The following is a 25,564-nucleotide window of genomic DNA, read 5'->3' on the forward strand; positions in this document are numbered from 1 at the left end:
TTCAAAGCCAGTGCTTAGAGCAGGGCTGTGCAACTGGTAGCCCCAAAGGGTTAAATGTGCAGCCCCCAGACTCTCACCTGGCTGCTGCTCCCCACATGGCTCCCACTGCAAAAGCAACCAGAGTTTCCAGCCTCCCCTCTCCCCTTCATTTACCACTTCCTGCCTTCAACACTAGAGCCTGGACATTGCAGCAGTGCAGGGAGCTGCTGTGCCTGGGGGCTGAGAAGGTGGGGGAAATTAATAGCTGTCTGGCACCAGAAGCATCACGCAGCCACGCCCCCCAAAAAGCTGCTGTACCCCACAGGCATGCACTGCAGCAGAAGGGATATTCCTTGTACACCTGCACAGCACAGTGGGTGAGCCCCAAGTTGCAGGGCAGGGGGGGAAGAGATGGGCCATGCAGATGTGCAGTGCAGCAACTGGTTGGGGGGAGTCTCTTTGCAGCATGCCTGGTGTGGTCCCCACGGGTACAGAAGTTGGACTTCTTTGATTTAAACATCAGTGTTGCATTGTTAAAGACTGCAAAAGTGCAAGCTGGTCAACAGTTTAAACCATGTGCTAATTCTCTGCTCCTGCTTTCTGCACAGGTGTTGATTTCACACTCTTAATTTTCTTTTTAAATCGACAGGCATGCTACTGCAAAAATATTCCATGATGACATAAGCCATGCACAGTGACTAAGCACTGCTGAACAAAATTCACCTTTTGCAAATTTTTAAACTATGCAATCTTTCAACTTGACTGTATCCTTTTATATTTTCTCTGCCTCCACTTGTTAACAGTATAACTAGTTAGCCTGGAACACTCCAATCTAAAGAGGACAGAAAACACTTGAAGTTCTCTTGGAACTGAACTAAAGGCTAAGTAAGCATCAAATCTATCATCACATATGGAAAAGGGCTTTTTTGGTGGGTTGCTTTTTTTTTTAAACAACATAGTCTACTGTGTTGGAAACCTTCCATGGCATAACATCATCAATTGTTCAGTGCCACAATGACAAGTTTATCACACTGTGCCACAAACATAAAATGAAGCAAGCAACCAACAGTCTATTTCCCCAAAATAACATACTCTGTCACTGTCAAAGCAATCCAAAACCCAAGAATTCAGAATGAAATGAGGGTTTTGTGATTTTTGGATTTTTTTTTTTTTTTCATAAAGCTCTTCTAAATAGATTTCTTATTCAGCACGGTCTCCAACAGTAATGCATTCAAAAATTGCAGACAGCAATTGCTTACTTTAGCCACAAGTATCCTGTATTCCAGGGATCAGCAACCCCCAGCACGCATGACATTAGTGGCACATGGAGACATTTTTCCCCGGGAAGCCAGGAGGCACGCAAGAAAATTGTTTACATTTTTTGTTTCTTTGTTTTAAGTTGCTGCTCTGAGCTGTCCCATGCAGCCACAAGTTGCAGCCTGGTGGCAGGCACTGGGGTGGAGCCAGGGGAACACAGGCAGGGAGGGTGTCTGTGCTCTACTGCCCTCGCCCCTTGTTCCCAGGCTGCACCCTCCAATCTGGCTGGCCCCTGGAGGGAGCTGCTGATAGACAGGGCTGGGGCAGGTGCTGCACAGGGCTGCTGCTCTGTAGGCTTCCAGCAGGTGGCAAAGCCCTGGGCCCAGGAGAGCAGACACTCTGTCCCACCCGGGCAAGGCAGCACTGGGGTGCCAAGTGCTGGGGCCAGGCAGTCGGGGCAGGGTCTGGGCATCGGCACTATGGGCAAGCCAGTCCAGTCAGGCCCTTAGGAAGGTGGGGCTGGGCAGGAAGTGGGGGCTGCCCCAGGGCTCTGCGGGCTCCAGCTGTGGTGGGTGGGCAAGCGTGGGTGCCCAGCAGCACCCGTCGTGGGCTGGGCCTGACCTGGCCCACGTGGCTCCGCAGGGATAGGCCTCAGACACCCTGCGCATGTAGGGATGCTGCATGGCTAGGGCAGGACTCCGGGCTCAGGGGGCTTCCCTCTCTGGGATCGGCCTCTCTGCACATTGGGCACTGGCAGGGCAGAACCATCCCCGGTGCAAAGGCCTGGCTGCAGGAGACCCTAGACCCTGGGACAGCCACCACGACTGCCCCAGCCTGCCCAGGCTCTGGCCTTGCCCACCCGCAGCTCTCCTTAAGGGGCCAGGGCAGGTACTGCACAGAGCCACTGCATGACAGGCTCCTGGCCAGCTCGGCCCCGAGCGGCATCTGTTCCCAGAGCCTGAGGGAACAGCCTGCAGCTGCGGCTCCTGCTCATACCATACCCAGTATGCAGGGCTCAAGGGGCTCCCTCCATCCTGCCCCAGCCAGGCATCCCTGCAGAGATCCACGGGCTGGCTGGGCCCCACCTCCAGTGCTACTGGGCCCCCCGCTGTGGCCTGAGGCAGCTCCCACTCCCCACCTGACACCAGCTCTCCTGCAGCCTTCCCAAGGGCCTGGCCAGGCCAGCCTGCCTGCAGTGGATAAGAGATCTCTCATATTGGCACATTTTACATTTCATAACATTAGAAAATAGTTTTAAAACATAACTTATTCCCATAAGAAGTTACATAGTCAAGTCAGAATAGGCAGAGAGTTCAACCTTAATATAAATTAGCATAATTAAAAATATCAATTTTTTTAAAAATTTAAAACTCAAGAAAGTTTGGGTGTATTTTGTCATATTAAGATACAACCAACAGCCTTCTCTTGGACTGGCCTGCAGTACTCACAAGTATTTTTGCCATTGAAAAATATATCCATTGCAAACTCAGAGTGTTAAGATGTGCTTATTACACTTCACTATATTGGTTTTTTTAAAACAGATGAAGTACACTCCAAGCAGAGAACTATGCAAGTGTGACATAACCCTTCCTGTATTCCAATATTAATTATTTGCGTTATTTTCTACAAGGATCTTCTAAAATTGGACCCTCACTATGTACAAGGTATATAAACATGAGGTGCCTCCACCAAGACCTGCCAGACTAAACAAACAAGATATACAAAAAGATGGGAAATGGGAAAAATCACAGTCAAATAGGAAAATGAGGCATGGTTAAATTAAGCAGTCTGCAAACGATCAAAGAGCGTAAACCTACATTTGTGTCCTACTCCAATTATGTCCTTGTTTTCTCAAAGGCTTAAGTGATGTATAGGGCCTTGGGCAAGCTCTCAGGAATAAACAGCTTTTTAAGACAGTGTGTTTTGATGGACATTTCCATATACATGGCTGAACAATACTTTTGTAATACAGCTGAGCTGCTGACTGTGGGTTGAGAATATTGCATCCAGAGCAGACTAATCCATTTCTGCTACTGATTACATGCTCTTAAATATTTGGGGCATTTATACACATGCTCTGGGATGTGGGATGTGTGTGCAGGGGGGGGGGCTTTTAATTAGAGCAGCTCCAAGAGCCACTCTAATTAAAGCACCCAGAGTGTCACATGTATCAGCGTCCCCACACTGAAAAAATGGCAGCAGGGGCACTTTAACAAAAGCTCATTGAATGAGCTTTCGTTAAAGTGCCCCTGCTGATTTTTTTCAGCATAGGGACATTGATACGTGTGACACAGGAGTGTGCTGGAGTGTGGCAATTACCACACTTCAGTAGATTCAAATTATAGAGCATCAGAACAGCCTTGATGCATGTGTACAGGTGGCCCCAAGAGCCATGGAAGTGTAACAGTCAGATTTGTTAAGTGGTGGGATTTTCAAAATGCTATTGGGGAAGAGGGGACAAGCTGGATGGTTTAAAAATATGTTCTGGATTCTCTTCCGTTTTTAAATATATTGGCTTTACCTATTCATGTTCAGAGGCTGAAAATGATAACAGAGATACCATATTGTGTAAAATGATCTGGTTTAAAAAGAAACAAAACCTAATTTCAGCACTGTCTCAGAAGAGAAGGGATGATACCAGCCTTAGATTAAAAAAAAATGTGGAGGACTGACTGCCTTTATTGCCAGCACTTCTAAGGAATGTAAGAATGTATTTCCTATTCCGAAGTCACTCTGGAAACCACTCCTGTAACACGGAGCTAAAAGTGAACTGTGGAAGATCAGTAACACTGGAAATAAACAGTACCACACGATAATTTAACAGAGACAACATCTGAATATAAATGACAAGAAATAGCTTGGGGAGATCCTGTAACCCCAGATGGGAGGAATTCATGACCCTGAGCCATTTATTAACCAAAAATATTGTCAGAAAGGCAGGCAAACATCATTAAAGAAACGAAAGAAAATTGCTTCATAGGCCATTTTCCCCTCCTTAAATTGCCTTGGCTTCTTTTTTTTTTGTTTTTGAAATCTCACTTGCTGTTGCGAAGTCATTAGAAGGCTCCTTCATATAGCATGTATAGCTTGCATAAAGCTACAGTGTCCATAAAAAAAAGAGAATCAGACATTGCTGAGGCCTCAGTTACGAACTGAACATGACACATTCGAATAATGCAAATCCCTCTGATCAAATTCAATCTCTCCCCCCACACCAACCAATCACCCACTTAGAACTTCCCATTCCCTAATTATGGACATTTTGAAGAAGGGTAAGGACAAGCTTTTAAGATGACCCAGAACAATTTCTACAAACAAACTAAGTGGGCTTATGCTTTTTTCTAGGTGTTACGAGAGACTTAAACATTAGGAGGTTTATCCCCCAGCAAAATTTTGTATCTTTCCTGTTGCCTTTGAAATATCCAATCTCACCTCTCCTGATTTTGACAAAGGTCCACTGTGAGAACCTGGGAACTACCATAGCCCACTACTTTTTTGCAGTAATCCAAAGACTCTTCCAGGAAGTAACTGAGACAAAAAAAATCTAAGTTCTGGCAAAGTGTGTGGAAAAAATATTAAGTTCCTGGGCCTCTTTCTTTCTTTTTTAATATACAAAAAAGGTTTTTTGTGTTGTTGGGTTTTTAAAAAAAACAAAATATTTTTATGAAGCCTTTAGTGTGGCTCTACATAGACAATTGATTTTCCTTTCCATGACCAGAAAGAGGTAGTTAGACCTGTTAGTCTAAAGTCAGACAGAAGGCAGGGTAGATTTGCACCTTACAGACTAACTAAATCAGAGACGTATAGCATAAGCTTTCATGAGCCCAAGCTTCCCAGTCAATTTGATTAAATCTTTACTCATTTTTCTCTCCTAGTTGTCCTAGTAAAATCTTGAATGGTGCTGGCAACACCGGAGTTGAATCCCCTGACAAGCGCAGTTGATAATCATGGAAAATTCCACAGCAAGCCCCGTATGCGCCCCCTGGGTGACCTCCAGGCATGTCAATCAGGCATGACCTACTTTTATTCCTGCGCATGCTAAGTTGCCACATAAAGCTCAGACCTGCACATGCTCAGTGTGTTATAAGCATGATGTCAGCATCTAGAAAATTCCTCCAACCGAGCACCCTGATTGGCGGAAGGGTCACTTTAAAAGCTCTCTGACCCCCACCTTTGGTGGTGGGTGCGTGGGTGTTGGCGTTAGTGTATGTTGTGGATGCAGTAGGAGAAAAGGAGCTACTCGATCCGAAGGCAGAGGCTGCTTAGGCAGGGACTGCTAGTAGGAGAGAGTGTGGAATTCAATTCCCAGTTCCATTCTTGAGTCTGCACAGTGACTTACCTGTATTTTTCATGTTCGATCTTCCGGTTGCGAACTGTGTATTTTCTGATTTGACTACTCCTCCACGATTTCTACGATTTGGATTCTTCGACCCAGTTACTGTTTACCTGGCTTTGAACTGACCTCGGCATTCCACGTTGACTACGATTCAGCTCATTCCTACAAACCTGGTCTCTGCTGCATCACGTTCTGGTTCTTGACCTCGGCTTCGTATACGACTACTCATTGTCCATTAACTCGGACTGGCGTCACGTGTTGAGTTACAGTTTTGTTGTCTTCTCGTTTGTATATTTCCCTTTACGAGCTGTTGACCAGCCCTGGGACTAGTGACAGGCAGCCGCACCCATCACCGGACTGGTTCCGGTGGTGGAAAGCAAGGACTCGTTACGAACCTCGTGGGCCAACAGACCCCTCTGTCGTTTATTGTTGTTTGTTTCATACTGTAACTGAAGAATATCATACCTACGCTTCATCAAAGTGTAAGTCCAAATAAACCTACCTTGTTATCCGCTACGTGTCCCTTTCTCTGAACTCCATGCCAGTAATCCCACCTGTTCGTATCCGATTGCCACCCCAATCACCGTGACCTTGGGGCCCTGTTCCCCAACACTAGTCAACAGCATTCCCTTAAAATTCAGACTGTCTGAGCCACTTATACGTAAAAAAAGATATTATAGTGATTCTCAACCAATTCAAGAAATCAGGTGTTGCCCAAATTAAGCACCAGGGTAATATTGTCTTCACCTGTAAAAGTTCCACTCTGATTTTGAAGGAAAAAAGCAGACATCTATGTCATCATGCAATAAGTTATTTAAAGACTCACCTGCTATTGTGAGCTTGGCTGTTCTGCTTACAATGGTCCCAAGGCTTTCCACAGTCGCCACACACTGATAGTATCCTTCATCAGGTTTATTGTGTTTGGAATGCACTACACTGTTTATTAATAAAGATCCATCAGGTAGCAGTTGGCGACGATCATCTGACACCAAGTTTAGAAAAGTTCCATCTTTTTTCCACTCGATTTTTGGAGAAGTCTCACAAAAAGCTGAACAGTTCAGTACGACTGAAGCTCCCCGAACAGATAACGTGTCTGTGGGCTCCACCACAAAATAGAAGGGTGTGAAGGTTCTCACACTGGATGCTGCAAAACGCAAGTAAAATTAACAATCAGTTCATCCATCTACTGTTTGTTAAAAGGAGATATATTTCTTTCCCCATTCCCATCCCCCACAAAACTTTATTCCTCCAAAATGTTTCTAGTAATCATTTACAGCTGAAAGTATGCCCCTGAATATTTTGGAAAGGCCACATTCTCAGTAAGCAGTGATATTTTTCACAACAGATGCTTTGAGTGAATAACTGTACGGTACATCTAAAACATATGTTTATGAAAATGTGGAAAACCTCAGGAAGAAAAAAAAAAAATCAATTGTGTGTTCCTGCTTAAGAAGGAAACAAACTGATTGGCTGGATCTTTATGGTTCCAAAGGTTTGTACCAATGGCCTTTTAATGCCCTATTGTGATTTATTCTTGCATTACTTTCCAGACAACATAAGGTTTAGCTACAGTGCCATGCAGGTATATTCAAACTAGTTCCAGAACAGGAAGGTAATAGGTCTCAAGGCAAGGAGAAACGGGAGCTCTGAGCTGATGTGACCACAAGTAATAATCTGCATGGAATAGCACTTTACTGTGAGATACTGTCACATGGCAACATGGTAGGCTATACAGATGCACACACCTTGCCTAAAAATATTACATCTTATAAATCAACAAATATATAAGCACGTACACATTTCAGTTTAAAAAAAAAAAAAAGTAATTGGTTTGCCCCAAACTATACAACAAAATTTGGACTCCATTAGAGACCTGTACCATCAAACAGAACTATTACATAAAGTCATATTTATTGTACTGGCAGCAAGTCTACACAGGAGAACCAAAAAAACCCAATCCTCCCTCTTTAAAACTCCAGTCTTTAGCCACACACTATCATCACTCTATATCAGAGCATCCTAAACAACGAATTAATACCATTTAACTATGAGTAAGTCATTTAACATAGTTTCAAGCCTATTCCAAATCCAATTTAAAATAAAATTCTCCCGTTCACTATGAAGAAACTTTTTTCCTTATTTTGCCATCATCTATATATTTCATGTTGCTTATAATTGTGGGAAGGCAATTTCCAAAAAAAAATATTACTAAAGAAAAAAACATTAACATTTTGGGCACCCACATTTAACTTGTTCAATGGATACTCAGTATTTACCTACATTTTTCTCTCTGGGTAACAAAAAAAAAAAAAGGTGGTTTGAAATATGTTTATATGTGTTTGCACATTTCAAAACTACTTGTAGCACGCCTATGCGTGTAAATTAGGGAATCTTGTTAAAGCTCAAGCTTATGTTAACCTGTAGTTGAGCACAAATTTCTTACATAATTACTCGTTTAATTTACAGTGTGAGACATTCAATTAATAGGCGTTTTATTTTTTCTCCTGCTTTTTAGACAATGGCAAGTTTACTACTATGTACGCTCTCCAAATACTAATTCTTAAAGTAACACATCAACAGTTACCACAAGAGTTATAAGGGGCATGAGTAAACTTTAAAATAATATTGTATTTTATATAGATGTTGAACTTCCTGCACAGGCTTATTTCCCATGTTCTTTTATCTATTAATTATCTGTAGCTATTAAATTTATCAAAGAAAACTCTCCCCAAAATCAAAACTTTTATTCCAAAACACAAATGTTTCCAATGCTTATGCACCAGGAAGGGTAAAAACAGGTGAACAGAATGGAAGATTTATGCAGTGTCATCTTCCTAGGTCAGCTGACCACATGAAACCATATATTTAAGATCTAAATATTTGTTATTCATTTGTTGTTAAATCTGAAAGCTGAAGACAATGATATGAACATCAACAGTGGTTATTAAGAGCTGACTGATCATTTTATCAGCCAGTTCCAAGTAGCATGTCCTCTGGTCTCTGGGATCAGTTTTTCCTACACCCTTGCTTGCTTGGGTAAATTTATCTAGAGCAGAGGTCCTCAATCCCCAGCCTGCAGAGCTCCCCACCGGTCACAAAATTTGGCAGCAGAGGATCAGTGGCAATTAATATTGCTTTTCCTCCCCATGTCACCAAATTCCCCATGCAGCCATGCTCCCTACCTTCCTGTGGCCAGATCCGAGTCAGCCAGTCCCCTGCTCCTCTCTGCACAGCTGGACCAGGCCCCTGATGTGCATGCCCCACATGCTGAATTGGGCCCACCAGCCAGATCCAGCCCACAAGTGGAAAGGCACTGCCCATCCAGCCTTCAGGGCAAAAAGGTTGAACACCACTGATCTACAGCAGCAGTTCTTGCCTATTTGCCATAGCAGGTCACATTTGCAGCCCTCAGTATTTTATGCTGGCTGCACCAACACAACTTACTGTGTATCCATTTAATAGGATGTCACATGGGCCACAGCAGTGGGCTGAGTGGGCTGCATGCAGTTTTAAATACTGAAATATTACATCAATGTTCAATCCTTTCAAAAGTGACTCACAATTTTTGGATGATTTAACTGTGACACTGAGTACTGAGTACCACTGGATAACTGAATTCCTTTAAGATGTCATGTTTATGTCACAATTTGTAGATGCATTTAATATGAAACATCACAGAATTAGGACCAAAGTTGTAATCTAGACATTTGTTTTCCCTTGCAAGAGTCTGTATTCACCATCAACACTACAAAACCAATTCCTTAGGTCCAACAAACAGCCCACAGGCTGGATCCAACCCATAGATCAAAGTGCGGGCGGCACAGGGAGCCAGCAAAAGCCACCACATTCAGCCCGCAACTGGACACCCTGTACTGCATGAAACGCCAGGTATTGCACATGACAGGGGTCCAGGCTCAGGCCGCATGTGGTGTCCCAAACCAACACTCTCTGCTGCTTGAAGTGCAAGATCCAGCTTGCATGCAGCAAACACCGCACACCCCGTGCTGGCCCTGGGGGACGGTGGGCCCTACGAACAGGCTGGGCCCAGCACCATGGACGATGCACAAGCGGTTGGGTGTGGTTCATCCCACAAACTGGCCCAGTGATGTTCATCTGGCCAACAAGTCAGATGGTTTGACACCCCTGCCTTAGAGCACTTTATTATATACCAGTTTATTGTTTAAGTATACAAAAAAGATAGCATTTACTCTATTTTTCTGTCCATACAATTAAAGAATAAGTCTTTTTAATGTTATACACTTTATATCGCCAGCCTATTCTTGACAAATTAATAGAAAGAATCAATTGTTCCATTATTTTATTAGATTTCTGGACAGTACTTGCCAGTTTACTTTAGCTTTTCTTCTTACAAATCACTACTGCGGTTATCCAACTGCCCATCAAGAATGACGGAGGGTGGGGGGGAGGGGGCTGGGATGGAGTGCTGCCACCTTGCACCCCATGCTGCCGCTGTTCTGCCTCTGGGGGGGGGGCAGAGCCATGGCCAGCCCTCTGTCCAGTCCTCAGCGCAGCTTCAGAATCATGACAGCTCTCCCACATGCTTGGAGCGCTCCTATTGGCTGTTTCTGTCAGCCAATCAGAGTGTGAATAAAGCGTGACAGACACAGGCTTTTATAATATTAGAATTACCAGTTTTCTTGTTCCTCTCTACCTTACAAGTCAACATTAAAGCACATTTACCCACTTGGTCCAGGCTTTATGACACTAGCCTAGGATTTAAAGATTTGAATTTGATCCCTAATGATCAATGGACTTCTGCAAATCACTTAATACCAGGGCTAGATCCACAGAAGAACTCACGCACCAAAGGTGAATTTAAGTGATATTTAGGTACTAAATCAAAAGGATGATTCTCAAAACCCTAATCCACAAACATATAAAACATTCACAGGTACTTAATTATTTGCCAGAAAAGTTCCCTAGACAGCTAATTACCAGGACTGCTTTAATTTTGCTGGAGTTGATTGAGGAGCTTAGGTTCCATCTCACTGGGAAATAAGAACTGAGATCCTCAAAGCAACTTTTTCTTAAACTCAAGCTTTTTTTGTTTTTAAAAAAAATGAAAATAGAACATATTTTCCACTAGCACTATCTTTCCTTTCTCAATTTTCTATAGAAATGGCTTATTCCCCTAACTCCTAGACAGTGTTCAGGGCTAATAATGCCAAAAAGAGGTAAATGCCAGCCTACAATCCACAATTAGGCAAAGTTTAAGGCCCCTGGCAGACACTGCACTTAAGAGATTATTAACTGGTTAATTATGCCTTAAGTAGTAACCAGGCCATATATTCATTAAATTAATGGCACAATAAAATAGACAATAAAAGTCACAAAGTTATTCTACAAACTACACATAGTAACTTTGTAGCTGATTCCCATCATGCCTTAAACTCAATGCATGGCCTGACCAATCAGCCTTGAAGGGATCCAACACGTTCCTGTGGCTGGGAATGCCAGTCATTTCATGGGTGTTCTCAGCCATGGGAACACTTCAGAAACACCCCCCCCTCCCCCCTGTGCGCTCCCACAGCTAGAGGGATTCAAGATACCTGTGGCTGGGAGCACCCGAGCTCCCCCTGTACCAGCAATGGGGCGTGATTGGGATCTGATCCCCAAACCCACAATTGTTCTACCTGCTGTGCATGTGCGGCATAGTAGGAGGCACAGCTGTTCGGACTGTGGCTCAGATACCATCCCGCCTTAAACCGAACATCTGCCAGCAACCCAAAATACATCCCTATCATGACTGTTTCCAATTCAATTCTCCCCTAGCAGTACCTAGGGAGGTTAGACACCTCAGATCTCTAGATGCCACTCTGACAGCCAGACCACAAAAAGGTTAATGTTGTGACTCTTAAATTTATGATGCTTAAGTCCTGTTAAAAATTTAGCCTGCAGTCTTTCTTCCTTCTAGCTCAGTCGAAATAATGGTAGTGTTTCTTTCCTGTCTCATGGCATTCATGATTCAACACAGAGTCATGAAAGCATCACGAACAGATATTCCCTTTGCTCTCTCCAGGGCCGTAGTTCAAGTTACACAACTTGCATAGCTTCAAATCTCCTAAATTTCCCTGTGAAGAGGGAAGGGGTGTGGCCAAGCTCTGCAGGAGGTGGGGAACGGGGCACGGCTGGGCCACAACAGGGAAATGGATGCGGCTCAGCCCCACAGGGAAATGGGGCATAGCTAAGCCACAATCGAGACCCACAGGGAGTGAAGGGGATGTGGCCCGGCCCCAATCCAAAAGCAAGCGGAGGTGCAAAAGAGGCATGGCCCAGCCCCACAGGGGAAGGGGTCACAGCCTGGCTCACAGGTTGCCTGTGGCCCACAACTGGCAGCAGTATGCTTGGGGTTTGGGGAATTTGGCATGGGGGTGGGTGGCTCCCCTTTTGCCAAATTTCCTGACCTGTGGAGAGTCCTACAGGCCAGATATGATGCCTGTACAGGCTTCATCTGGCCTGTGTGCCAGAGGTTAAGCACCCCTGGATTAATCCATTTCCAGTTGCCAATTACATATCCTTTGTTAACCAGGCAACTATTTTGTACCATGGCCTCTCTTTTTTTCTCCTTCTGATAAATCTCTCATTCTTTTAAGCTCTCAAACTAATTAACTTATTCTGCTTTTTCATAAAGTTGTTTGACTGACCTTATCTTTTCCCTCAAACCTTTAACTATTAGAACAGCTCACTAGTAAAAGGTTTGTTAAAAAGAGACAGTATATTTTCAATCTTGGTAAATTCAGGGTTTTGCAGCTTTGTGTTCTGGTTAAAGCATTTAAATTTCACTGAAAATAATTTTTGGCGGCTTTTTTTTTTTTAAATAAAAATAATATCAGTACTTAAAGCAATAGTATTACTATTTCTCGCTCTCCAAAGTAACTTCTGGTAAATTTTGTTTTACAATTTTTGCTGTTATCTGTTGCCCACAAAAGATGTTATTTTGTACACTATATAGTATAGCTAACCCTAAACAGCTGAAGACATTTTTTTGCTGCTGGCTCTGTGAAATTAAAAACATTAAACCAGAAGTAATATTTTGCCTGATCAATGCCTGTTTATGTTATAATTAATGTGCTTTGACCAAACCTTAACCAACTCAATACAAACTGAATTAATAAGATGTAGGGATGTGCAAAGCTTCAGTAACCGATTTGATTCAGAAGAGATCTGACCTAATTCAGGAGCCAAATCTCCAAATCTGAATCAAACTGGGAGACCCATTAAAAGGTCTGAATCAAATCAGAAGCCACCAAATCAATTTGGAGATTTGGAAGGTCCCCGCCTGCCGCCCCTGGGAGCTGGACCTGGGATCTATGCCTTTAAGTAGGGAGCAGCAAGCTGGAGCAGGGGGGAGGGGACCATGGGGGGACCCCCATCTGGCCCCATTCCCCCTCAGCTCTGCCAGTCCTTCCAAGTACCCCTCCACCCAGCTCCACCCCCTGCCCACTCTTTCTGCACCCCGCCCCACCCAATGACTACCCCACCTGGCCCCAGCATCCCAGCACTTTAAAAAATAAATAAAAGAGCTCCACACTCACTGGCTGCAGCAGCAGCGATCAGGTCCTCTAGGGGCTCATGGCAGAGCACCCCTGTGCAGCAGGGATTCCCCCCACCCCGGCAGCTGTTGCATCATGCAGGTACAGAGCAGCTCAGCACAGCGCCGCACACTGTCCCAGAGCTGGGGCAGCTCCACTAGTCACCCAGAACCTGGTAGCGTTCAGCCCAGGTGGCCCCAGCTCCCGGAGAGTGCGCAGAGTCCTGCAGCACCCTGCCGAGCCATGCTGCACCCTCACAATGCGACGGCTGCTGCACGGATGCCACGGGGGAGCGGAGTCAATCCCAGCGGGGCTCTGCCACAAGCCCCCAGAGGCCCCGGGTGCCGCTGCTGCAGCCAGTGAGTGCAGAGCTCCTTGCCACCACGCCCCTGCTTCTGACACTGCCATTGCAGCCTATTCGATTCAGAGGAGATTCGGCCCTATTCGGCTGCTGAATCGAATCAGGTCAGCGATTCCAAATCACTAAATTGAATCACTATCCCTCGGAATCAGCCAAATCCGAAGCCAAATCGAATACTTGCTACTTCAAACAAGCCTAAGAAGATGCATTAAATGAATTATCTCCCAAATCCAAACAGATATACCCATTTCAAAAATGTATTCTTTATCTTCATGATTTAGATTCATCAACCATTAATCAAATACGTGCTTCTTTAGTACCTTACAAAGAACAAGGTAATACTCTTCTGGGGCGTTTTTTCCTTGATCTTTTGCAAAACTTTCCAGTAAAAGTAGTTTGATTTATTTGACAAAATATGAAATAACTTTGACCTTAAAAGAAGAGATAAGGAAAAGATAAGGTGTAGTCTTTGGAACTTTTGTTTTATTTGTTATCCAATTTTTAGTTTAATACATCACAAAGCATCATAATACAGTATTTTGTTTCTATACTAATTATGGGTAAACATGATTACTTTGCCATTTTAATTATTCTCAGAAGACTTCTATGATTAAAATTGGCTATCCATTAATGAGTGCATTTTTAATCACTTTATTTCTTGTGTATTCAGTGAAGTAGCAAAAAGGAGTCAGATTCAGCATTACTTTCATTTATCCTCACTTTATCAGCCAGAGATGACATATCAAGGAAGCAAAAAATTAATTTTGGGGGTGGAGAACAAAGGTTGAAATCAGGACAACTTAATGAAATTGTTATTGCAATGTTGTTTTAGTGTGGTTATAATAAATTTCAGGGTAGTCCAAGAAGCAACAATAATACATCTTAAACGTGTCCTGCCACCAAGGTGTTCCACCCTGTCCACGTAGAGACTGGAAATGGGATATGCCTAGCACACCACATACAAATGGCACCATACTGATATATTCCAAAAAAAAAATACTGGAACCTTTTATCACAAAACCACAAAATAAGAGGATGCAAAATAAAACGTGTAACCGCTTGCCTCAGAGTCATTACTAACATAGAGCACTGAAGTTTCCTTCCCAACTACAGAAAGTGACAAATCTAAACAAGAGGCTCTTAGGCTAAAAACAAACTTTGGGTTTATTCCAACACTGATTCTCCTAGGCTGCAATTTCCATTAAAACAGGCACAGGACAGTCATTTACACTGATCACTTGAATAGCAGTTAACTCAGATTAGCTGCTACTGTCCCAGGGCAAAGTGTTCATTCAATATTTCAAAGGTACTTAACATGGGACAACAGGATTCTCCATCTATAGGATGGCAGGCTAAAACTCTTTGTTGTGGAAAAAACCCAACATCTGTTTTTAGCCTTAGACCAAGTGTGCCCAATTTACTGTCCACAGAAAACAAACAAGCCCAAGCTAATGCAAAGACTCGTTGCAAGGTGCATACTAAAATTCTGTTCACAGTGATGCAATGAAATAAAGTGAAGTATCATTTTATTTTGCAAAGTGTTTAGAGTAAGACTTTGTGCCACCATAACTTTGACAGCAGCACAATCAATGTAAAAGCAAATAGACATCCAAGTCCTTTGTCACACCACAAATGCCTTTGTGGCTACAAGAAAAAATAGAAATAATTTGCACCAGTTTTTCCAGCAGACATCTATTTGCTTTACAGCACAAATAGTGCAGGCATACTGGGCTGCCTGTACTCTCCAGCCATTCATGGCTGATGCTCCCAGGGTTTAAGGGGCCATGTCCTGCACGCCCCAGGAATTCCCATCCAAGATCAGGCCCCTCAAACCCTGGGAGCACCTGCCCAGCTTTCCCTTCTTACAGAGACATGCCCTCAGGAATCTCTGGAGCACATCTAAGCAGGCAATCCCAGCTTTTCCCACTTACAGATATGTGCCCTGGAGATTCCCAGGGACACAACTCTGTAAGCAGGGAATATGTTGTCCTTTGTCTCACAAGATTAATGAGTGGGATAACAATGAACATATTTCCCCAACAAAGTGGGTCAGCTGTGCTGGGACGCCTCCCAGCAGACCTGATCTGCTTCATTTGGCAACATCTATTTATACCCCAAATCTGATAAACAAACAGTAGCTTGCAACTAATTAAAACCACCTAAAATTTTACCAACAAATTATCTACAATCAGACAACAGCAGCATATTAAAACTTAGGGATTGGAAGTGGGACATTATTTAAAACACACCACCTTTGGCGTAATTCCATAACTAGGTTGCCAATTCTAATCTGCTGAGCCAGGAATGGGTAGATTCCAAAGTCTCCACATAGTTTGGACAAATATTCACACCACCAAAAAAACAAAAAGCTGCACCCATACAGGATCCTTATTAGTTGCTCAGGAAAACCAAAGACCGAAAAAAAATGAAACTGACTTCACCTCTTAGGCTAGGGACAGAAGTTACACATAAATCAGTGTAAGTGATCAGAAACTGGTTTAAACCTGTAACAGAACATAAGTTCAGTGCTCATAAACCAGTTTCAAAAGGGCCAAAACTGGTTTAAGATAAGTCTGGAAGAATGTAGTATCAAACTTAACTGATCTGGGTCAAACCAGTTTATGGAACTTCTGTCCCAGATCCCTTCCTCATTTAAATTAAATCAGAGTCCCCCAGCATGCTTTGCAGCCTTGGGCTGGGCTGTGCTCCCTGCTCCAGAGAGCAGGGATGGTCCCATCTCTCTGCTCTCTAGTTGGAGAAGGGGCATGGCCAGATACTGACTCAGCATGGCCCCCTGCCCTTCCTCCCCTCTCCCCCTGGGACCCAGCCAGGGTCTGCCTGGCCAGGGGACAGCAGCCCCTATCAGGGTTCCCTCCCCCACAATGCCCCAGCAGCAGGGAAGGGAGCATGGCCAGACGCCAGCCAGCATGGTGAAGTGGACAGGGAGTGTGGTTTATTTCCCCCCTGCTGGTTCTTTACCATCTGCATGACAAACCACTGCCTGCACAGCAAACACCTTGGTAAAATGTTAATCCAAGAGCCATCAAGGCTGCACTATGGGAATAACAGCTTTGATTGTTTCTCAGTTATTCACTCACTTACCTAGCAGAATGTTTTCCTATCTAAAGACTTATTGAAGGAAGGGGCAAGATAGAACCCTTCTTGAGGAGAAGACTCCACCCCCTCCCACCTCTGCAGAGACTGATGTAAGCACTTGCTAGAGGAGGGGGAAGGAGGAAGGGCTGTGATTCCCCTCAGCTCCCCCAGGCCATGGGGGAGAGGCTGGGGGGCAGAGGCTGGGGAACCCGGCTGGTCCCCTGAAGCCAAGCCCTGCAGGACCAGACTGAAAGGTGGGAGACGTTGGCAAAGACCTGGCACAATCATCACATGTATGTGCTGGAGACGGAGCTAAGGAAACAGGAGGGTCCCAGACCACTTGAGCTAGTGTGACAAAAGAATGCAGTGAACTACATTTACGTTATAAAGCAGAAGCTGTAAAAGGTGGGAGACTGGAGTGCCTAAGCAAGGACTTGTCCTTTTGGTTTATTCCATTCCAATTAAGTTAGACTAAGCTGTATGTGCTTTCAGTGCGTTTTACTCAGCTATATCTTATCCAAGGCAATGGTTTTTTGGTTGCTCTGTCACGTGCCTGAGGCTGCAAAGTGCTGTGTTCAATACATGCTTGCTTCAGAGAAAAGACTATTTTTGTTCAAGCTTTTATTAATTCAGTGCAACTACCCCCCTAGTCTGGCACCTGCTGCCCCCCTCCTCAAGTACAGTGGGGAGGGGGCAAAGCCTGGCAGGCACTGCCCTCCCTGCCACTGCAGACCTAGGCCCCCACCCCAGTGTGTTACTCCCAGGCTGGTGCCTGGCTATGCTCCCTCGGCTCCAGCAGAGAGGAGAGAGAAGTCTCATTCCTTCCCCTTTGGTAGTGGCTGGCAGGCATGCTCTAGTGCCCCGTGGCTTCTGGCTTAAGCCTCTGCAGGCATGTGGCTGCATTTCCTCCATCAAAAGTGAATGTATGTCCATTTGCTAATCAGTTCAAGCGGCGCAGCTTAAACTAACCTACAAAGATTTAATTGATTCAGCCTCAGACTTTTTGACTGTCTGTACCTAGCCTTGGAGGTGGTCTTCTGAGCTAGGTTACAGGTATTCTGGTAAGGACGCAAGGAAAGGCCTGTTCTTCCACTGCCAAAGTGGTACGTGTTTTGTGAGCAGCTTTAAAATTATCCTTGTATAATGCCCTAGTTCAAGAAGCCCTAGTCACATAACTGAACACCTTTGTGCTAAGCACTACACAAGTATTTCCCAAACTTTTAATATTTGGGGCACAATGTTTTGGTGAATTAAAATTGATGGTACACTTCATACACAGTTGCACAGGCCTGATCCTGCTGTGTGGAGCCAGTGCAGCTGGGGCTCAATCCAGCCCAATTTGTTGTGGCGCACTAACGTGCCTCAGCATACCCTCTGGGACTCAACATACTGCACAATCAGAACTAAAAAACTGTCCTTGTCCTAAAGAACTCTTAAGTTTTTGTTTGTTTTTTTAATCCTAAAGGCTTTCATAAGCATTGCAAATCCAATAAAAACCAACAAAGTCACTCACAAATACAAAATAATGTTTATATGAAATATTCTAAGACTTTCACCAAATGAAATGAAGCTGTAATAACTTTCACTTCACAAACATTTCATATTTCTCTCACAGTATGGGTCACTAATTAAATGCTTAAATACTTTCATACTGACTTAGAGGAATATGCACTTAATAATTGGATTTGTCTCAGTAAGTCACAGAAGAATCATCATGCATGTAAGTGTTTTTAGAAAGAGTTAAAAATATGAAGGAGACCTTTACTTCTAATGAAAGTCTGTCCTGTAAATGTTCTAGCCTCTTCAATCACTCAGTTTTTAAATCGGATTTACCTACTAAAATAGCCTTAATTAACAAATTGATGATTCCCTCTATCGCTGAATTGCACAAAAAGACTCTCATCGCCAAAGAGGCACTCCAGCTTCCCTCTGGAGAAAGACTACAGCCTCACTGAACAAAGCCTATTGTCTTTCCTGCTCATAATTCACAGCAATGAAGATAAAACTAGAAGGGCTGGTGTGCAAGAAATAACTGATAATTTATGCTTTTGTAGGTCAATTTTTTTCTAATCCTTTCCTACCTTCAAGAATCCAGTCTCAGACAGTCACAGCCAAGACCAGGGGAGGAAAGTTATTTTCAGACCACTGAGTTTTCCCTAGTAAGAGCAGCAATGTTCCAGATTAAAGAAAAAAAAAATGTGAAAAATTTCTTCCAAGAAGGCCAGATTACTAGCCATTTGGGATGGTAGCATGAAATGATTAAATTTAATGTTACTACCTCACCTAGATGGGGGTTACACTAGAAACCCTGGTTTGCCACAAGCTGCAACAGAAGATGCCAACTAGTGAGTGACAATGGAATGTAAAAAAAATAGATGAGCAATGAATAAAATATTTTAATTTCAGCATAAACATGTTTACCAGCAAAACCTCACCCTTCAAGCCACAAGGAGGGTTGTGCTATTTAAAATATGCCTTTGTAGAATTTTAAACATTCAACCTTATTTATAACTACTACTTGACATCTAGATTTGTGTCAAGAGCTATACATTTAAACATTCAGTTATATGGATAACAAAGATCACAAATTCTATTCAGGTTCTTAAACAGGCATCCATCATTGCTGTTATATAATAAAGACACAGGTTTTAGTATGTGCAGACCCACCAACCTTCAGCCTACAGCATGATTTAAATGTGTTGCAATTTTGCCTGCCGCTGTTGGTGGACCTATGATATAACTAAGTTAAAAGCATGCTCCACTCAGATTAAAACATATTTAAACAATTTACCACAGTTTCATTGCAAATGTTTTGGTCAGTCGATAGCCCTATTTAAGTCTATGAGGATTTCCCTTCTTTATACCTGAAATTTTTGAGGGCAAGGCTCTATAAGCAGGCATGGAATGGCACTCCAGCCATTTCATGTCCCCCACCCCTCAAGTCAGAGACTAATTAGAACAATTCTTCCCTTAAGAAGGAAGGGCAGATTGGCCAATACTGTGAATGTGCAGAGTCCATCTTGAGGAACCTTGGTTGCAAGTGAGAAACAGTCTCCTTTTCTTTAGGTGGCCTTTGCACATTGCCATACATGATTGATAGGCAATACCATCATCTGTTTACCAGGAAGGTGGGAATCTGAAGTACTGCACTACCAAGTTGAGCAATAAACTGGGATGCTAGATCTTGCATTAAACATTCTGTAAATATGTCAGTAGTGTTATAGGTTGCAACTCTGCAGGCAAAAGTTTCTGTACTCAGAATCCCGAACTGTTTTTATTCAAATGTATTAGTGTCACATAGTAATAGGCTTAAGTTAACACCTTGCACACATTCCCCCTGATCCCCTCCTTGCCCAGCATTAAAATTAACACATCTCCCCATTCCATGCTGAATTGATCAAAGTTGACAGTAGATGATAAGGGGGGAGAGGAGGAGGAGGAGAGGGGGGGAGCAAATAGCTATTGCTTTCAGGATGTTAAGGTACTGTGCCCGCAGTAAAGCTAGAAACATTTATCTTTGAAAAGAAAATTTCAAGTCTATTGTCAGAGTTTTACAGATAGTATTTTGCTAGCCAATGGTGCAGAAATCACGTCTTGAGTTGAGCATAAAGCATTACATATGTAGCTATAGCACTGAAATCAATCAGTTTGAGGATAAACTTTTCCCATCTGGTTGCAGTTCTCTTCAATTCTGTCTGAATTTTCAAGAATATGCCTTGTGGAAAGGCAGCTTCACCTACCTGAAAGACTAGAAATGTCCCAGTGAAGCAGATTCTTTGTGTAGAAAAGAATCATACTTACCTTTCTATTTTACTGATTTCCAGTTTCTCAAAAAGGAACATGTAATTACATCCTTGGACATGTAATGTTTGCATAAGTCAGTCTTCTAAAAAAGGGTATGCATCCTTGTCATCTTACACGGGCAGTGACCACAGCTGGGGACATTGCTTACTTTAAAAAAAACAACTCAAAAAACCCACAACAGGCAACTGAAAGACCAAAGGGGAGGTCCCCATGTTGAGTACTCTTCTCCCACAAGGAACTTATGGTATTTGCAATGAGAAGACCAATAGTGACGCAGCATAGGCATCCTGTAAATTAAGAGCCCCAAACCCATCTCCAGCGAAGAAAAGAACTGTGGATATATGGGTAGGTTCTAGGGCGACTTCTGCTTTTCTAAGGCTATAAGTGGGTTTCTCTGTACACGTGGGAATCTAGTACATTAAGTTCAAACATCGCTTTCCACGTCTTAATTCTCCATGACCTTCCCAAACCTAAATTCACCTTTCTCTTCTCACACTGACTCCCTGGCAGTTCCCCCTCAGTCTCACAACAATCTTGCCAGAACTACAACCGCCTTCTGCTCTACAGTATTTCCCATCCCAAAAGCCCTTCTTTTTCCTCCATCTCTAACTGGACCTCTTCAAATTGTACTTGAAAATCTTTCGAATTTTGTCCATTTCTCTCCATTATTATTTAAATTTTAAATTATATAACTAACTATGCTAATTTGAGAGAGAACACTGGGTGTTTTAGAAGTTGCTATATAGAATAAATTATTTCCTCCCTTTCACTTCTCTAAATCCATTATTAACTGTTACTTTACATAATTACATATACATTTTCTCATCACTCTAATATTTTCAATCTCCTGACTACTCAAAGCAAATATTCTTGGCTTACTTCAATGCATTACCTTAAAATCCAAACAAATAAAGTCTAGTTGGTGTAGCTGAGAAGCTTACTAACTTTAATCTTAAGGGTCGTATTTCAGAGTGATTTTTGGTATAGTTGCCAGTGTGAATTCTTCAAATGGAAATGTTCTACCGTCTCATGCAATGCACTCCAAAAGGGAATTACCTTCATATGTAAAGATGCTACTTTGCCAGGACAGATTTTGATGTTGTGGCTTCAAGTCACAGATAAGTCATGTTAATGCTGTAAAAACAAGGGCTTTGGGGGGGTTTACCCCCCAAAATTCTTGTACATCTATCAAAATAAAAGGAAAAAATGCCTATAGAAAGGACTACACACAACACTCTTCGTGTTTATCCAAGATGAAGACCCAGATTGAAGAGATTTTCCTGCACTATCCAATAAATAATAGCTGTAAACACCTTTCTAAGAAGCTTGAGCACCAATCTTATTAAACTAAATGATATTAAGTTACTATGATCTGTTCCAGCAGCCTAAACCTAAGATATTTCAGACTCAGAGCCGGCTGACGGCAGGAAAAATTATTACAGAAATGACACATATAGTGAGCATAGCCACCAGTCTATCTTAATTACACCCAACGAGGTTCACAACAGACTTTACTCTTATCAACGCCACTAGTTGAATGAAGTTAACTGCGAGAGAACAAGTTGTAATATCTTCTGCCCCTAAGAAAACTGCCAGCTTAGTACCAATTGAAAATTGTTATTCCTGACAATGTTTGGAAACTGTATACAAAGCAGAACTGTTTGATACTGAATTTCATAAATGGCAGAGTTAAAACACTGTTTTTAACTTTTAAACTAAGCAGATTTGATGCACAAATACCTAAGGGAGAAAGACAGTGAAACATGAGCTGTTAGAGCTGTAATTTCAGGGACACTTTTTTCTGACTGTACTCACAAATTAAGGCAGCCAAGAGCATCTGTGTGTCAGAATCCTAGTACTTTCCAATTGTGTCACGTAGTCAAACAAAGGATTTCAGAAAAACAGGTTACTTACATTTTGCCACAAGGGAAAAAAAATATCAAATCAAGTTGGGCGTGACATCTTCCTTGCTAAATTACGGTCCAAAGCAATTTAACCATAGATATACAATTCCCTTGAAAATACAGGTTTAAAAAAGACACACTGATGATGAAACCTTAACTACAGTGGCAGTGACTGTTATAACGTCCCTTTTTGTGTTCTGCAAGTCAATGATAAAAGATCCAAGCGCTCTCACTGCAGGACTGAAGTTTTAAAAGGCTTTTTGCCAGAATTTAATTAACATTCCCACTGGGTCTCATAGTCCTAAAAAGAGTATGTCATGCCCTTCGTAACCTAGATCATTAAACTACCTACCTCAAAGAATTAAACAACCGCATTGTATTTTAACTGAAAACATTACACAACTCTAATCTTTGAAATCTGTCAAGAAGAGCTTACACTGATCCTACATTTTGTAGATTTGTTGAAAAATTCATAACTAAGGAAATATCATCTATATTCACAGACTGTTGTATGCATTCATCTCTGAGAAAAATATTAAATTAGGAGATTCATATGTTTTCCTTGACAGCATTAGAAACATTTTGTAAAGCCCAATTAACAACATTTTCATTTACATACAACAGTTGGGAAAATGTTTCAGTGAAGAAACAGATTTTGTGATAGTGCTCATCGTCATAAAATCAAATGTATTTTAGACATTTTCAGCAAAACTGAAACACATAAGATCAGAATGTATCAACGTCATGATTTTAAGTGCCAAGCACCATAGTATCCTCCATTTCAATAGTGCTATAGATATTCACTTCTTTTGAAAATCCAAAGCAAATTCTCCAAATTGCTACCATTTATTTGTAAACCTCTTTTAAAGATGCATCTACAGCAGGGGTGGGCTGAATGCGGCCTGCCAGGCCATTCTATCCAGCCCGCGGAGCCCCTAGAAAATTTAGAAAATTAATATTTAGTTGCCCCTGGCTGCCTGTCATGCTGCCCTCAATGGCTTGCCAAAACTCAGTAAGCAGCCCTCCGCCTGAAATAATTGCCCGTCCCTGATCTACAGGTAAGCTCAAAAACATAGAAACTAAACAAGGTTTAGTAGTCATACAAAAATGGTGAAAAAAGGAAAAATATTTTAAGTACCAGCCTTGGTAAAGTCCATGTTATATGGTTTTTGCTGGTACTTAATATTTCCACTGCAAGGCTGACAAAGAGAGAGAATTATAAAACTGAATGATTCCCTCTGACACTTGAAAATCGCAGCTCTAGCATGAAAGTCTGTTTGAAGAATGATCAGGACACTATGACGACTATAAATTTACAAAGATATTTCTGTTGAAAACTCTAGTTAGAATACTGAACAAAAATATGTACACCGTGATGTGAAAAAAAATCTGACACCAAAAATTTTCTAGATTGATTTTTTTCCTTTTCAATGGAAAGGGTGGATTTCAAATTGAGGCATTTCAATCACTGTCCCCTTTACAAAGAACATCAACATACTATTTACCGTATTTACCGTCTCAAGGCTACTGATTGACCAGGCAGGCAATGCCGCGCTCAGGGCTCCTGATTGGCTGGACAAGGGATAGAAATTCCACATGCTCTGTGTCTTGGAGGGGACCCACCCAAGCCAGAGCTGAGCTGCACCTAGCAGTAAGGGGGGGAGGGGTACGGTGAGCAGGGCAGGGGACAGAACACTGCTGTGAGTCTGACTCTGGCCCCAACCCATACTCAGGGCCAGTCAGAGCTGCAGCAGACACCTTCTGCCCCCACAGCCCTCGCTTTGTACATGAATCTCGCATAGCAGCACCTGTTTGGACATTCACACATCATATCTATTCTTCATTTCTGCACAAAATATTCAGAAGATGTGATACCCTTTGATACCTCAGTTACTTTCACCGCTATCTCAGAATCTCAACTCAGAGGAGATGGGTAACAAATAGAAACATGCACAGCCTCTCTCAAAGAACTCTGGATAGAAGTGATAAGCTTTCATTTCTCCAAGTATCTTCTGCTTATTCCCATTTATAAGATACTTTGGCAGCCAGAACCCAATGAACAGAAAGTAAAACTGGATCCTAAATTAATAGAGATTTAAGTATTGCCCTACCAAATTAAGCATATGACCTGGATGCTATCCAGTCTTTTATTCTTTTAACTAAATGCAGATATATAGCTATAAGTAGCAGCCCAGCAGATCTCTGCAATTGGATGATGACGTACCATGGAAGTACACACAGTACAGGATGAAACGGAATCTAACTATAGGTGTCCTCTCTATCATTTAAAGCAGTGATTCCCAACCAGGGTGCCATGGCACCCTAAGTGCCTTGAGATCCTTTCAAGGGCGCCATGCAATGTCAACACTGTTAAGTGTGCAAACATAATTCAGGAGATAAAAATCAGATATTTCAAATAGAAATCCATAGTGTTAAAACATCCTGACCTGTTCTGGTCTTTGAGTTCTCTGCAAAAGAAAAACTGCTTTACTATAGTTCTATAGTAAAAAACAAAACCTAGTGAGAACTAAGTCAGCGTTTTCCTCAAGCCTAACAAGGGGTGCCTTGAATCTAATGAGGGGTGCCTGGAGTCTGAAACTATTGAGAAACACTAATTTAAAGCATCCACCTAGGCAGCCAAGTATAAAAGTCACTCTATGAAGTAAAGACAGATTAAGACCTTCTGACTTTTTTTTCCTAATAAGATAATAAGCTAGACCATCTATGTTACACAGCTTTGCTTAATCTGTGTAACTGCAAGGCCTATGGGAAAACTGTCTGGATACCAGGAAAAGTCTATAAGCTTCCTTGATGCAAAACTATTTATTGTCTTGCCCATGCCAGAGCAACAAAAGTTACCCGGGTTTCATTTGGCCTCTTCTTTAGCATCCCTTACGTAGGAGAAAAGGGATACAATACATTGGCAACCCCTGATACGTGTGCCAGAGCATGGCACATGAGGCCATTTTGCTTAGCACACCACAGCTGGTCTGGGCACTGGACAGTTGCTGCCAGCCTGGGCTGCTCATAGCAGGCAGCTGGGAGGGAGAAAGCCCTGCTGCAAGAAGCCACCAAGAGCCTGGGTCAGCTGCAGCCAGGAGGCTGCAAACAGCTATACCAGGCTCCAGAACCCAGACTGGGCTTTGTGGCAGCAGCGGCTGCATGCGCACCTTACAGCAAACAGCAGGGAAGGGACATGGGGCAGCACAACCTCAGGCCCTCCCCCACCATCCGCCCAGAGGTCCGCATGCAGCTGCTGCCAGCAATGAGAACT

General features: G+C 42.7%; 1 protein-coding gene across 3 annotated transcripts in view; it reads right to left on the reverse strand.

Annotated features, from left to right (window-relative positions):
• Window positions 1-25,564, reverse strand: part of NEO1 (neogenin 1) — a 389,148-nt gene that overhangs the window by 237,946 nt on the left and 125,638 nt on the right. For all 3 annotated transcript variants that reach the window (XM_090029933.1, XM_090029932.1, XM_090029931.1), the window contains exon 2: window positions 6,399-6,716. In XM_090029933.1, the coding sequence (XP_089886059.1) occupies window positions 6,399-6,716 (318 nt within the window). The remainder of the gene's footprint in view (window positions 1-6,398; window positions 6,717-25,564) is intronic.

This window comes from Crocodylus siamensis, chromosome 15 (assembly GCF_052110815.1).
Source record: "Crocodylus siamensis isolate JL-2025a chromosome 15, ASM5211081v1, whole genome shotgun sequence".
In the NCBI taxonomy this organism is placed as follows: domain Eukaryota; kingdom Metazoa; phylum Chordata; order Crocodylia; family Crocodylidae; genus Crocodylus; species Crocodylus siamensis.